This window comes from Engystomops pustulosus, chromosome 4 (assembly GCF_040894005.1).
Source record: "Engystomops pustulosus chromosome 4, aEngPut4.maternal, whole genome shotgun sequence".
NCBI lineage: Eukaryota > Metazoa > Chordata > Amphibia > Anura > Leptodactylidae > Engystomops > Engystomops pustulosus.
In genome coordinates this window covers 19,494,195-19,510,582 of record NC_092414.1, presented here as the reverse complement: position 1 = coordinate 19,510,582, position 16,388 = coordinate 19,494,195, and the positions used below count along the sequence as shown (strand labels likewise).

General features: G+C 44.3%; 1 protein-coding gene across 1 annotated transcript; it reads left to right on the top strand.

Annotated features, from left to right (window-relative positions):
- TIGAR (TP53 induced glycolysis regulatory phosphatase) lies at nucleotides 1–11,898 on the top strand. Its single transcript, XM_072145420.1, has 6 exons — nucleotides 1–156; nucleotides 835–872; nucleotides 3,294–3,415; nucleotides 4,307–4,384; nucleotides 6,847–6,957; nucleotides 8,856–11,898. The coding sequence occupies exons 1-6, from the start codon at nucleotides 125–127 to the stop codon at nucleotides 9,303–9,305; spliced, it is 831 nt and encodes a 276-aa protein (XP_072001521.1). The 5' UTR covers nucleotides 1–124; the 3' UTR covers nucleotides 9,306–11,898.
- Nucleotides 11,899–16,388: the final 4,490 nt, after the last annotated feature.

Below are 16,388 nucleotides of genomic sequence, written 5' to 3'. Positions count from 1 at the left end.
AAATCCTTCTAAGCGGCGCGATGATTGGCCGTTCTCTGGAAAGCAGAGCTACACATTGTACCAGAGCCGGAGTCGCCCTGCAATGCGGAGCTGTGTTTGTCAGGTGGCCGCCGACCTCTAAGCCATGGCTAGGTTTGCATTGACCATCGTCAGACAGTAAGTCCCCTTTGTATGCCCAGGTCCTTATATACAGGGATCTGTGCTGGGAAAGGTCATAGATGTTGCCTGGGGGTCTGCAGAGAAGGGCATGACTATGGTGGGCGTGTAGACTGGCATCATATGTGCCCATCATAGGGGTCATTGATCAATTATCACATATACCTATGCAAATATATACAAATTTTGCTAGTATTGGCTAATAATGCCCTTTTGGTGGCGCTACATTGCATTTGCAGTGGCATCGTGTCAATTAAAGGGGCGGTGTTGCATTAGCGGGTGGCGTCGCATCTATACGTCATGTGACCCGATACCTGAACCACACTAGAGACTTTTATTGAGCTTTCGGATATTGATTATAGATCTATTATTGTGCTTGTACAGTTAGTCCACCATGCTTTACACTGCAGCATCTGTCAAAAAAGTCAAATTCATCATCTTTAAAAAGGAACAGAATTCTGCAAACCCCTGATCGCCCTCTTCCAGGGTTCAGAGGTCAGATCTTGGTCCTCGGTGAAGTCGTGACCCCTCCCCTGGCACAGCTGGAAAGGCAATGGGCTGACAGCTTGGCGTCATTCCTTTACCCACCTGCGCTAATAATCAGATTTTTACTATAAAATGTATTCGAATCTTATTAGTAAATTTAATATACTATTCATTTTTTTTCTTCCTGTTCAGTGGGGAGACGCGATACAACAAAGAAAAGTTACTTCAAGGTAGGAAATTATGTTAATTATTATTCGGGGGGGGAGGGGGCGACAATCCTGGTAAATTCACCTCACCCTATACTGAAAGTGGAGGGGATTTTGGAAAACATACTTGTTATGGGTGGCATGGTGGTTGAGTGGGTAGCACTTCTGCCTTGCAGCGCTGGAGTCCTGGGTTCAAGTCCCACCCAGGGTCAACATCTGCAAAGAGTTTGTATGTTCTCTCCGTGTTTGTGTGGGTTTCCTCCGGTTTCCTCCCACAATTTAGATTGTGAGCCCCATGGGGACAAGAACCGATTATGTTCGGGGACTGCTTAGAGTCTTCCAGAAAGAACAGGAGATCAAATATCTCATAAATTTATGGGCTGGTCCTTAAAGGGGGTTCTATCAACTTTGCAAGTCCACAAGTTAGGAGATAACAATCTCATTGGTGAGGGTCCAACTAATGGGTGGAGTTGTCAGGTCCACCATGTTTCCTTCCATTCTATTCATCACTATGGGGCTCATTTACTAAGGGTCGCAGGTCGGACTATGCACAGGTAATTAACAAGTGTCTGCTCTGGGATTGTGTTGCCCGCGATCAGTTATTGGCGCAGTTGCGCTGCTTCCATGTTACAGAAATCGGGGGGCGCGGCCGTCGGATGATCTGACTGATTCGGACTGAGAGCGGGATTTAACTTTCAAATTGTGTCGCAAGATCCTCCTATTCACAGCCTGTGAGCGTCAAATAGATACCCCATAACCTGGTCTTAAAGGCACATGACTCTATTTTACTTAGGGACGTGCTGTAAATGCCTGGTAGATTCAGTATTTAGGATGAGTCTTGAGCTCGGTGCGGGACCCACATCTATCAGACCTTTCCTGCATATTCCTTCTACACTAGATCGTTCTGCCTTCACAGATCCTAACGATCAAGCGATCCCTGTGATCAGGTCACGTGACACAATACTAAATACTTAAATGCAGCCAATCATGCACAAAGCCCTGCCCACCCTTACTAGGACGTGTCCTATATCATAGTAATAGTCAAGCAGTGACGGTAATGATTACACTTTTTTGGGGGGTCCCATTAGTAGGACCCACAGCCATCAGATTGTTCGATAGGGTACAACTTGCAAAGTTTATACAATATCGTTACCATGAATATACCGGACTTAAAGGTCGCCACATGTTGTCTTCTATAATATAACTTTCTGTTCAGTGGGGTCCGGAGAACGGGGGTGCGTTGTACTCTCATATCAAAGGAGCGACTAGTCGTACATCTCTATGGTACTGTTGGAAATATCTGGACGAAGTTCTCTCTGCTTCTATGGTACCTTCATCAGTGCCACAGAGAATGATTGGAGCGGCAGTGTTTATTCTTGGACCCCTGTTCTCATGATCCGTGGGGGGCCCACCAGGGGATAACTTGTTGTGACAAGACCATCCCTTTAAATAAATTAATTTGCTGCAAAGCATGAAGATGCATGTGCGTATACCTAACACTATGTAGGGACATGACCTGCTCAGTTGTATTATTACAGTCCCTACTGCTATTATAATCGCACTCATCCGGGTTTATGTGAGGTTATCGGTGCCGCACGGGGTCGGATCCCTCCGAGTTGGCACATGGAAAGGTCAGACCCGCGTGGCGCCAGGATCTCTGCCTTCTCATACATAAGTGTCATTGCATTCGACTATCAGTGAAGCAACAAGACTGTGATTAGTGCTGGACATTTAACCTGGTTTTAAAGGCACATGACTCTATTATAATAATAATTCTTTATTTATATAGCGCACACAGATTACGCAGCGCTGCACAAAGCTTTCCAAATCAGTCCCTGTCCCAAATGGGGCTGACAATCTAAACAACCTACCAGTATGTTTTGGAGTGTAGGAGGAAACCGGGGGAACCGTAGGAAACCCATGCAAACATGGAGAGAACATACAAACTCTTTGCAGATGTTGACCTGGGTGGGACTAGAACCCAGGACTCCAGCGCTGCAAGGCTGTAGTGCTACTCACTCAGCCACCGTGCTGCCCAAATATTTTACTTGGGGACGTACTGTAAATGCCTGGTAGATGCAGCATTTAAGATCAACCCTGAGCTCGGTGCAGGACCCACATCTATCAGACATGTACTGCACATTCCTTCTACACAAGATCGTTCTGTATGTTGTTTCTACCTTCACCGGTCCCAATGATCACGTGATCCTTGTGATCAGGTCATGTGCCCAAATTCTAATTGAATGCAGCCAATCATGAGCAAAGCCCTGCCCACCCTGACTAGGACGTGTCTTATATCATAATAACAGTCAAGCAGTGACGGTAATGATTACATTTTTTTTGTAATATACTTTACTTTATTTTTTTTTAGTTTAACTTATAAAATTTGGAGCATCCTAAAGTTTGCCGTTTTGCCTTCCTGAATTGCATTGTGTTTTTCCGCAGGTCAAGGCATAGATGAACCCCTTTCTGAAATAGGGTTCATGCAGGCGGAGGCTGCCGGCAGATTCCTGAGTGATGTCAGGTTCACTCATGTGTTCTCCAGTGACCTGATCCGAGCAAAGCAGGTAAGTGCTCTTCCGATATACAATACTTACACCTCTCTCAGTGTTCAAATCCATATATTCATGTCCATAGGGAGCAGTAATGGGGTAATTATATTCTAGCCGGCCAATTAAAGCATAATTGTTATGTGCCTTCAACTTCCATGTGGAGCTATATGTTTCCATGGTTACAGACTACAACTAAACCCTGTGTAGTCTGATGCTTCAGTCGTCTCTTCCTTTGTACAATCTACCATATTTTTCGGACTATAAGGCACACCAGATTATAAGGCGCTCCATCAATAAATGCCTGTTAAAACGTCTAGGTTCATATATAAGGAGCAGCGGATTATAAGGATGAATGACCAGCAGGTGGCAGACCTGTGCACAGTTCCAGGCAGCTGTTGTCTGTAAGTACGGTTCATATATAAGGCGCACTGGACTACAAGTGTAAAAATACGGTACTCCTGCGGTCCTGTTTTCACTTACGGAAGGAGCGGCAGGTCAAGCATGCAACCTGGGCATTGTTCTTGAAGATTTCTGGTGTTCCTTTAGTATAGAATTGAGCAGAATGATGCTCGACCTGCCGACCCTGGAATTGGCGAGAACAGGATCCCTGATCTAGTGATCGGTGGGGGTCCCAGCAGTTATTACCCCCCCCCCCCTTTCTTCCTGCTCACATTGTTATCTTCTATGTTGTGGATAGGGGATAACAATCAAACAGCACTTCGGAGTCAGACTACACAGAGTTTTATTTGTAGTCTGTTACCATGGTGACACATAGGTCTGCATAGGAGCAGTTTTTAACCTGGGCTTCTGTTTGAGCCTTAATGCAATGATCAGATCATATAATGCAGATTATAATGGAAGGTTATACACGTAATTACAATATTGAATTATTCTCTCCTCTCGTAGACGGCGTCCACCATTATGAAGAACAATAAGCTGAGTGAGGAGGTAGACATAAAGTATGATGCCAGGCTGCGGGAGAGGGTAAGTGCTCTGAGATAAGGGGTGCACCGGTCCTGGAGGCCAATGAATGGAGTGAACCGTTTCCATCTCTCTTTCCAAAAATCCATTTAAAATATGGACCCAGATAGGGGATGTTTCAGAGATTAACCCCTTCCTGAAAGTGTATTGTAAATATAGGGCAATTTGCAGAACTTCTGTATATTTAGGGCCCCCTTCCTGCAGGGATCCTGGATTCACTGCTAGAAATGTCTAGCTTCTGGTCTTAGTGCCCTTATCAGGATCTGATTGTTTCAGATCCTGATAATGGAATCCAGAACAGAAGGAGTTAACGGGAGATGTAAAAACGCTTCGCTGTGATCCAGGATCACAAGATCTTCAGGTGCACAGGAGTGTTTAAAGGAAATCTGTATCATGATAAACCAGGGACACTTACTCATAGATCCCGGCACCGTGATGACTGTGGTCATCTTTTTACGTTACCTTCTTCGTTGATGCTCATTAGCATAATTTTAAAACTTGATTTTAGATGGAAGGAGGCCATTGATAACATTCACAGTGCCTGGATCTATGAGTAAGTGTCCCTGGTTTTCTTTATTTTGACTGATAAACTTTAATCGCCACAACCTTCTCATCCCTGAAGCTGCAAAACTTCTTTAGGGAAAGTTTTGGGGCGCATTCACACAATGGGGCAGATTTACTTACCCGGACCATTCGCGATCCAGCGGTGGATTCGGGTCTTCCGGCGATTCACTAAGGTAGTTCCTCCGCCATCCACCAGTTGTCCCTGCTGCGCTGACATCCGTCGTGGCCCGCCGGAATGCCCTGAAATTCACCGGGCCTATACCTGGTGAAGGTAAGTGCAAGTTTCGCAACACCTTTTTTTTTTTTTTTTTTCTTTCCGAATCCGTCGGGTTTTCGTTTGGCCACGCCCCCCCCTGATTTCCGTCGTGTGCATGCCGGCACCGATGCGCCAAAATCCGATCGCAGTATCCCACACAGTCTCCCATAGGGTTGCAGCCCCATACAGTATCCCACACACTCTCTCCCATAGGGTTGCAGCCCCATACAGTATCCCACACACTCTCTCCCATAGGGTTGCAGTACCTGGTACCGTAATGGCGATCGGATCAATTCCTCTGTGGTGCTGGGTAGAGGTGTGGCTTCTTCTTCCTCGTGAAGGAGCTGCTGGTCCAGTCAGAGGCTGCACATGAGGGCACGGAGGCTGCGTGTTTCTGTATGCCCCGGCCCCACGATCTCCAGCCGGCATCAAGCTCCCGCCCACCCTTTAGCCGGCTCCAACGCGCCCCCCACATACGTCCGCTTTCCACCCCTCCGCTCCCGGATCCTGCATCGAGATCGAGCCCCCGCCAGCCGACTCCAGCCAGCAGCCACCAATCCCCCCTCCGCTCCGGTTCCCCCCCTGCCTCTGTATGTTGTCCATGGTCCTGAAGCAGGTACAATTTACTACGTCTAACTTTCGGGGTACGTCTTACATTAGACGACCCCCCCCCTTACACCCCTGCTACGTCTTACTTTCGGGGGTGTCTTACTATCGGGGAAACACCGGAAGAGTATATAGTAGGTGTTACAGATGTGGAATATCGTGTCAATTCAAACCCAAAAATACATAAAATAATAAAAGAAAATTCATATTATGCTCTTAAAAAAACAATGGGGGTCATTTACTAAGGGCCCGATTCGCGTTTTCCTGACGTGTTACCCGAATATTTCCTATTTGCGCCGATTGTAACTGAATTGCCCCGGGATTTTGCCGCACGCGATCGGATTGTGGCGCATCGGCACCGGCATGCACGCGACGGAAATCGGGGGGCGTGGCCGAACGAAAACCCGACAGATTCGGAAAAACTGCCGCATTTAAAAAAGGAAATTGTGTCGCGGAGCTTGCACTTACCTTCATCCAGGATAGGATCGTGAACTTCAGTGCATTTCAGGGAACTTCAGCGCAGCAGCGAAACTGGTGGACGTCGGAGGAACTGCCTTGATGAATCCCGGACGGACCCGAATCCACCGCAGAGAACGCGCCGCTGGATCGCGAATGGACCGGGTAAGTAAATCTGCCCCAGTGTGTTTTTTTTCTTTTTTCTGCCCCCCTCCAAAAAAGTTTGCATCCCAAAAGGTTCCAAATAAATTGTAAAAAAAAAAAAAAAAGGGGTTTTCAGCCTCTCCTTCATCCTGGTGGTAGATTTTCTTTAAAGTGCAGTGAAAATATAGTACATATATAGAATATATATTGTATATAGAAAATATAGTATAGAAAACTAGTGTCACAAGAAAAACAAACCCTCATACAGCTAAGTTGACAGTAAAAGAGGGACATTAGAGAGGGAAGTTTGATCGTCACTAGTAGTCAGTGGATATCGTGATGTCTTGATGGCTGCGGCACTAGGGTGATATACCCCGATATACACGGTATCATCTGTTTTGCATTTTAAAAAGTTATAATGAAAGTGTTGTGTTTGTAGAAATACGGCATTGCAGAGGGGCAGCCTCTGGGCGAGCTGAAGATCATGGCCAAGAAATCTGGAGAGCAGTGTCCGTCATACACTCCCCCAGGAGGAGAAACCCTGCAGCAGGTAATTCTTTGGGGGTAGAAGAGAGTCAATTGCCCACTATGGATTGATATACAATGAGGTCTTACTATTTAAAATGAAGTTCTGCAGCAGCTGGAACACAGCACTGTGCAATACAAACTACAGATGCCACCTCTGGGGCCCACAACTATCATTAGAATGAGAGCTGCTCACACATGGGCAGGTACTGTCCATACAGGTGTATGGGAACACCAATATGCTGACCTACGTCCTTTGCTTCCATAGAGGTGAATGGAGATTGGCCGAGCATGCACGTCATATTCTCCATTCTGCCTGACTGCAGGAAGGGACTCCCGTTCCAGAGGTGTCATATGTCACATTAGACTTGAATACCACTTTAATGACAAGTCCTCTTTGTGCCTTAGAGGCAACCTATCATTTGATTTGATGCATTATGAAGCAAACATACCTTGAGAATGCTGTAGCTTCACTGATGCAGGATCATATGTTGGTTAATCCCTGAGCTGAGTGGTTTTGCTGATAAAACAGATATAAAATTATGATAATGAAGCTCTGTCGCTTCTATGGCTCCTTCAGTGCTTCTCGTAGCACGTGAGTTATTCACTGCAGGAGAGGATGATGCAATCAATCACTGTTCTCCCAGCCAGACAGAATAATCAATTGCTGCACCATCCCCCAGCTGCTGTGTATGAGTGATCCAGCTCAGGTTGATTAGTCATTGTCTTGACTAACCTCCATTTGTAATTACAAGCTCAGTGTCTGTGTTGATCTAGGCAGCCAGGCTGACCCAGCTTTCCCAGGGTCCTGAATGTTATAATTGTTTTTCAGCAAAACCACTCAGCTCAGAGATTAACCAAGATATGATCCTGCATCAGTGTAGCTACAGCATTCACAAGGTATGTTTACTTCACAATGCATCAAATCAAATTGTAGGTTTCCTTTAAAGGGGTTACCCATGTTGACTCCTCTAGGACCTGCACTTATCTCGGGAACAGGAGTCCCTTCCTGCCGCTGGTCAATTCTCCGTTATTCCCGGTTGCAGGAAGGAATTCTCCTGTTCCCGAGATAAGTGCAGGACCTAGAGGAGTCAACAAAGGGGAACCCCTTTAAGGCGCAGAGAGCCCTTGGCACCTGAGGTGTTTTCTTGGATTTGATATTCATGACCTATCCCACCTCTGAGAGCTGCAACTATCTCGAAAACGAGAGTCCCTTCCTGCAGACAGGCCGAACAGAGTTTGTTACGCGGCCAATCTCCTTTCAACTCTATGGGAGCAATGAGTTAGAAAAAAGTAAGAAAACTCCTTTAAAGGAAACCAGTGAATGTGATTTTGGATGCTAAACCACCCTTTTTTTTTTTTTTTTTTTTTTTTTAAATAAAACATCCTGTAGGAAAAAAATGCATTTGTTTCGCCATTTAGTGACACTAATAATTTTTGCATGGTTCGGTCCATGGACCTGTGTAAGGTATAACTTTTTTGCAGGATGAAATTACTTTTCCATTGCTGCCATTTTTGGGACTGTACGACCTTTTGGTGACCGTAAAGCCCCTGATAGCTCCTACTACCGTATATCCTGCAATACTACTGTAGTGTAGTATATGGGGGATTCTCTATAGATGTGTGACACTGGCACACTGTTACAGATCGTCAGCAATGACAGGTCCTGAAGTCTTACAAAGACTCCAGGCTGTCATAGCATCTGAACATTGTTTCACCGATTGAAGTCATGAGGAACGACGGTCAATGTCCATATGGCTGGCAGCAGTCAAAGGGTTAAAGTGAACCTGTCACCAGGAATGTGATTTTTAGCTTGTTTTGAGTTTGGTTGTATGTGTTACTTGACATTCTAGTAGCTGCAGTACCACACACAACCTGTGCACAGGGGTGGCGTAGTTGAGAAATTGTTTTTGTTTTTTTTAGGTCCGAGCTCGGGCCAAGGACTTCTTTGAGTTCCTCTGCCAAATGGTCCTGGATGAAAAAAGCTCCACGGAGGAGGCGGCTCATGGTGCGGCAGGCCGCGAGCCAGTGACCGCCAAAGACCTCTCCACGTTTATACGTCGCACCGGTGAAACCCAAGATGGGCGCCGAGACGATGATGTCACCTTCGACGCCAGTATACTGCTGGTCAGCCACGGCGCTTACATGAGGAACTGGATCAAGTACTTTGTAGAAGATCTCAGCTTCGCGTTTCCTCCCGACCTGAAGAAGTCCCGCGAACTCTCCGTCAGCCCAAACACGGGCATCAGCCATTTTATCATCCGTCTCAATCCGGGAGAAATCGGTCATCCCGACATCCGGTGCATCTGCATCAATCGGCACGATCACTTAGCGGACCTCAACGCCGACACCGGCCATTACGCCGTTGTATGACATTCGCTGACTCTCTTTTTTTCAGTGGCTGCTAAGGGCATGCTGGGAGTTGTCTGTCGTGAAGGGGATGGCCTCATTATGCTTTTCCTTGCTGTTGTGTGTAATTTATAGTAAGTTATTCTCATCCTGATTATAAGGAACTTTTTTCATTGATCGAATATCAATTAAAGGGGAAGTGGTAGACTAGTAAAGACCTTCATGTACTAACCAGAGCCTAGAAAGGCTTTAAAAAGTTCTCTCATCCCTGAGACCCCATGATGTCCACGCATGAGGTACATCCTATTGATTTGAATGGGCAATATGTAATGCCTCATTCCTCCTGTGGTGGCGCTGTAGAGTCTGGCAACAGATTTCGGGTGGACTCGGAGTGGACCTATCAAAAGTGGGATGAAAAGCATTGGCAACTAGAGATGAGTGGACCCGATGGAGGGGGTTTGGGTTTGGCCACCTGACTTGGACATAGGGGGTTATTAATCATTAGACCAGCTCCTTGGGGTAGTTCTATGTCTATTTTTGGAGCTCCACTGCCCCTCAGATCCATTGAAGTGGCTTTGGCCCTTTAATAAGTGTTCATATGGTTTATTTTCTGTCTGGGATTTTTTTTTGGTTTTTTTTCAAAAAGTCCCAAAAAAGTCTCAAAATGCATAAAAAGTCTCAGCACATAGACCAGCAGGGGACTAGAGGAACTATGAGACTTTTATGAGATTTTTTTTTGCAAAAGTCTCAAGTCATGAATGTGGCTTTTCACAGTAGTTCTATGTTTAGGCCAGATTAATGAAGAGGTGTATATAGTCCTGTGAGACTTTTGAGCCGTAGAAAATCCTTCAATGTGACTTCTTTGAGACATTTTTTAACTCTAAAAAAATACCAGGAAAATCAATGATAAATAACCCCCATACAGCTGAAACAGCCAATCCAATCCATTGCTATTGTTGGCCAGGGGAGTCCTAGTCAAGGTAGAAGATCCACCAAGGCCTGAGACGTCTGGTTTCCGAGGTTAAAGTCTTCCGTTTCCCCCTTTTAAGCTCTTAGTCTTCAGGATCTGACACCCCCTGCTGGGTCAGTGTCTGCAGGAAGCAATACACTGTTGTAATGCAGTAGTGTGAAGTTTTTCAACGTTTTCTCTATATCAGTGCAGTATATAAATTATGTTTGGAAGTGAACTGTATAGTTGGGGGCTCGCTCCTGCCTCCTTACGGTAACCTACAATGCCCTAGGGTACGGATCTAATAAGGAGTAGTAACTTGAGTTGTCCTTTACTATAAAAAAAAAAACAGCGCCATCCTTCTCCACAGGATGCATGTGGTATTACAACTCGATTCAAATAAATTTGGCTTAAGCTGCACTACCACACACTACCTGTGGACGGATGTGGCGCTGTGTTCAAAGAAATAATTTTGTCTCCTAGTCCTGAACAATTATGCTTTTGTTTTTAACCTGCGTGAGGAGTCCTTCTATTCTTCCAGAATTGGTAAAAGAAATGAATACTGTAAATCATTTTAAAGGGCTATTTGTACCCTCTTTGCATCTTTATCGTGCTGCATGTCAAAGGTACGAGATGTCAACGTGTTAGAAGTTTAGATTGTTCTTAAAGGGTTATTTCTTTTCTGGAGAACCCCTTTTTTTAAGAGGTTGTGCTATCATATACGCTAATGGTCCCATGGGAAAGGGAATAAGTGTCTGACCTCCTAAGGTACAACCACAGGAATCCTTAGTTCCAAGATGAATATTGTGATTATTGGCCTTTTAAATGTTTAAAGGGGGTCTGGTAGCTAAAAGAGAACATTCTCTGTCTCTGCAGCCACCACTAGAGGGAGCTCCGGGTCTTGTCTATTATTATTTAATCATTAAGCGAAATGTATACTGGAAGCTCCCTCTAGTGGTGGCTTTAGGTAGTCAGTATTTTATCATTTAATATTGCACAGTCGATTATGAGCAAGTGGTTCTCATTACTATGAATATGTACTGTGAAACTAATCGGGCCAATATTTTTAAAGGTTCCTGGGATATTTGTGTTCTTTATTTATGAGTATCCCAGCTATAAAACCCTAACCAAATAGATTCTTTTGTGTGCAGAAGGCCCATCTTAAAGTGGTCATCAATATCAAATCAAGTTCGGGCCCCAATCAGATCACACAAAGTGACCGCAGTGCTGGTTTCTTCACTACTCCAAGTGCAGCGCCATACATTTTGTGGTGGCTATGCTTTGTATTGCAGGCTGTGTGAGCTACGAGATAACAAATCAAACTTGTCACAACCCCTTTAACAATTAGATATTGGGAGACTGATACCGTGTGATGTTTAATCATGTATGAATGCAAATATAGGCTGCCAGTATATTACCTCCTCTAGTTGTCAGTATTTGGGTTTTGAAGGCAACTGGTAGTCAGAAATTAGGAGACGGACTGAATAAAGATGCTATTAGATCCCCCTAAGATCTATCAAGGACTATAACCACAACTCCTCAAGTTCTCTTAGAAATGTGGGTTTTACTATACTGCATGGATTTGTAGCATTATAACATTATTAAAATTAAAACCGTGTGACTTCTATAATGTAAATTGTCCTAGAATTAAAAAATAATCTTAATTTATGACTACAAAATCACATTCTCTAGTTTCCTCATTTGACCCTGAATGTGTCTGACTTTACATCGCATATTGGTGGACACTTTGGGGCGAAAAGTGTGTGTGTGTGTGTGTGTGTGTGTGTGTATGTATATATGTGTATGTGTGTGTGTGTGTGTATGTATGTATATATATAATATATTTTATTAGTACAGGTGCTACATTGCATGGGTTCGTAGCTCCAAATGCTGAGGAAGCCTGTTGCTTAGATTCACAGCAGAACCATAAATCCAATGGATACAATGGAACTTACAGTACAGTAAAGAATCAAATAATGGGCAAGCATGTTACTTACATTCCCAGCTCTTACAGTAAAGAACCAGATTGTGAGGAAGCCTATTGTACAGATTCACAGCTCTTACAGTAAAGAACCAGATTGAATCTAAGCATTAGGCTTTCTCACAATCTGGTTCTTTGCTGTAAGATCTGTGAATGTATGGGACATCTGGTTCTCTACTGTAAGAGCTCTAAAGAATCTAAGGTTTGAATCTAAGGTTTTCTCACAAAGCTCTTACAGTAAAGAACCAGGAGACCTATAGAAGTACAGCTCTTGCAGTAAAGAACTAGAAGTCTCATAGATTTACAGCTCTTACAGTAAATAACCAGATGCCCCTGTACATTCACAGCTCTTACAGTAAAGAACCAGATTGAATCTAAGTAATAGGCTTTCTCACAATCTGGTTATTTACTGTAAGAGCTTTGAATCTAAAGTTTTCTCAGAAAGCTCTTACAGTAAAGAAACAGAAGGCTCATAGATTTACAGCTCTTACAGGAAAGAACCAGAAGATCTATAGAATTACAGTAAAGAACCAGATTGTGAGGCTATTGCATAGATTTACAGCTCTAACAGTAAAGAACCAGAATTCCCATAGATTCACTGCTCTTTAGAAGTTCCCCAGTTTTACTTTACAGTACACAGATTTATAATTCTTTTGCTAAAAGGGTCTGGTTTTGGATTTATGCGGGATGTGCCACCATTTTTTTAGGGAGAGATATTTAAGTGGAAGTGCTTTTCACCATACTTTTTGTATAGGTAATTTCTATATTTATACAAGTCGATCATTTCCCATCAGACATTCCTTCGCAAGGCTAAATCAAGTAAGTTCCCCATGGTTCTTATGATTTTAAGGAAATCTACCGTTTGATTTCATGCATTGTGAACCAAACATACCTTGTGAATGTTGTGGCGACACTGATGCAGGCAGAAACATGTCTTGTTTCATCCCTGAGCTGAGTGGAGATGATACACACAACTACCAATGGCAGCTGTAGGTGGATCACCACCTCAACGTGGGGGATGAAGACGTGTTGCACTATCCCCAGTAGCAGCTGGGTGAAAGCCCCAATGCAAAGGCTGAAAGGCTACAGTTATTCAGGCCGACAGAGCCTAGAGTGACCCACAGGCCTAGAAATAGAGAGAAGACTGAAAGGAACCAAGTTTACAGAGAAGACCAACAAGGCCTAGACTTAGAGAAGAGTGTCAGGACCTAGATCTAAAGAGAAGACTGACATGGCCTAAAGATAGGAGTAGTACAGCCTAGACATTGTGAGATAGGCAGGTCTTAGATCTAGAGAGAAGACCGGCAGGGCCTAGACCCAGAGAGTAGACTGATGGGCCAGTACCTAGTGGGAAAACTGACAGGGCCTAGACCCAGGGAGAAGACTCATGGGGCCTAAACTTAGAGAAAAGATCAACAGGGCCTAGACCTAGAGAGTACTCTAACAGGGACGGGACCCAGTAAGAAAACAGACAGAGCCTAGATTAAGAGAGAAGCCTGACAGGGCCTAAACCTAGAGAGAAGATCAACAGGCCCTAGACGTAGAGAATAGACCAACGAGACCTAGTGAGAAGAACGACAGAGCCTACACATAGAGAATAGACTAACAAGACCTAGTGAGAGGAACGACAGAGCCTACACATAGAGAATAGACTAACGAGACCTAGTGAGAGGAACGACAGAGCCTACATATAGAGAACAGACTAACGAGACCTAGTGAGAGGAAGACAGAGCCTACACATAGAGAATAGACCAACGAGACCTAGTGAGAAGAACGACAGAGCCTACACATAGAGAATAGACTAACGAGACCTAGTGAGAAGAACGACAGAGCCTAGACGTAGAGAATAGACCAACGAGACCTAGTGAGAAGAACGACAGAGCCTACATATAGAGAATAGACTAACGAGACCTAGTGAGAATAACGACAGAGCCTACATATAGAGAATAGACTAACGAGACCTAGTGAGAAGAACGACAGAGCCTACATATAGAGAATAGACTAACGAGACCTAGTGAGAAGAACGACAGAGCCTACACATAGAGAATAGACTAACGAGACCTAGTGAGAAGAACGACAGAGCCTAGACGTAGAGAATAGACCAACGAGACCTAGTGAGAAGAACGACAGAGCCTACATATAGAGAATAGACTAACGAGACCTAGTGAGAAGAACGACAGAGCCTACATATAGAGAATAGACTAACGAGACCTAGTGAGAAGAACGACAGAGCCTACATATAGAGAATAGACTAACGAGACCTAGTGAGAAGAACGACAGAGCCTACACATAGAGAATAGACTAACGAGACATAGTGAGAAGAACGACAGAGCCTACATATAGAGAATAGACTAACGAGACCTAGTGAGAAGAACCACAGAGCCTAGACGTAGAGAATAGACCAACGAGACCTAGTGAGAAGAACGACAGAGCCTACATATAGAGAATAGACTAACGAGACCTAGTGAGAAGAACGACAGAGCCTACATATAGAGAATAGACTAACGAGACCTAGTGAGAGGAACGACAGAGCCTACACATAGAGAATAGACCAACGAGACCTAGTGAGAAGAACGACAGAGCCTATATATAGAGAATAGACTAACGAGACCTAGTGAGAGGAACGACAGAGCCTACACATAGAGAATAGACCAACGAGACCTAGTGAGAAGAAAGACAGAGCCTACATGTAGAGAATAGACTAACGAGACCTAGTGAGAAGAACGACAGAGCCTACACATAGAGAATAGACTAACAAGACCTAGTGAGAGGAACGACAGAGCCTACACATAGAGAATAGACTAACGAGACCTAGTGAGAAGAACGACAGAGCCTACATATTGAGAATAGACGAACGAGACCTAGTGAGAAGAACGACAGAGCCTACATATAGAGAATAGACTAACGAGACCTAGTGAGAAGAACGACAGAGCCTACATATAGAGAATAGACTAACGAGACCTAGTGAGAAGAACGACAGAGCCTACATATAGAGAATAGACTAACGAGACCTAGTGAGAAGAACGACAGAGCCTACATATAGAGAATAGACCAACGAGACCTAGTGAGAAGAACGACAGAGCCTACATATAGAGAATAGACTAACGAGACCTAGTGAGAGGAACGACAGAGCCTACATATAGAGAATAGACTAACGAGACCTAGTGAGAATAACGACAGAGCCTACATATAGAGAATAGACCAACGAGACCTAGTGAGAAGAACGACAGAGCCTACATATAGAGAATAGACTAACGAGACCTAGTGAGAAGAACGACAGAGCCTACATATAGAGAATAGACTAACGAGACCTAGTGAGAAGAACGACAGAGCCTACACATAGAGAATAGACTAACGAGACCTAGTGAGAAGAACGACAGAGCCTACATATAGAGAATAGACTAACGAGACCTAGTGAGAAGAACGACAGAGCCTAGCCGTAGAGAATAGACCAACGAGACCTAGTGAGAAGAACGACAGAGCCTACATATAGAGAATAGACTAACGAGACCTAGTGAGAGGAAGACAGAGCCTACACATAGAGAATAGACCAACGAGACCTAGTGAGAAGAACGACAGAGCCTACATATAGAGAATAGACTAACGAGACCTAGTGAGAGGAAGACAGAGCCTACACATAGAGAATAGACCAACGAGACCTAGTGAGAAGAACGACAGAGCCTACATATAGAGAATAGACTAACGAGACCTAGTGAGAGGAAGACAGAGCCTACACATAGAGAATAGACCAACGAGACCTAGTGAGAAGAACGACCGAGACTACATATAGAGAATAGACTAACGAGACCTAGTGAGAAGAACGACAGAGCCTACATATAGAGAATAGACTAACGAGACCTAGTGAGAAGAACGACAGAGCCTACACATTGAGAATAGACCAAAGAGACCTAGTGAGAAGAACGACAGAGACTACATATAGAGAATAGACTAACGAGACCTAGTGAGAAGAACGACAGAGCCTACATATAGAGAATAGACTAACGAGACCTAGTGAGAAGAACGACAGAGCCTACATATAGAGAATAGACTAACGAGACCTAGTGAGAAGAACGACAGAGCCTACATATAGAGAATAGACTAACGAGACCTAGTGAGAAGAACGACAGAGCCTACATATAGAGAATAGACTAACGAGACCTAGTGAGAAGAACGACAG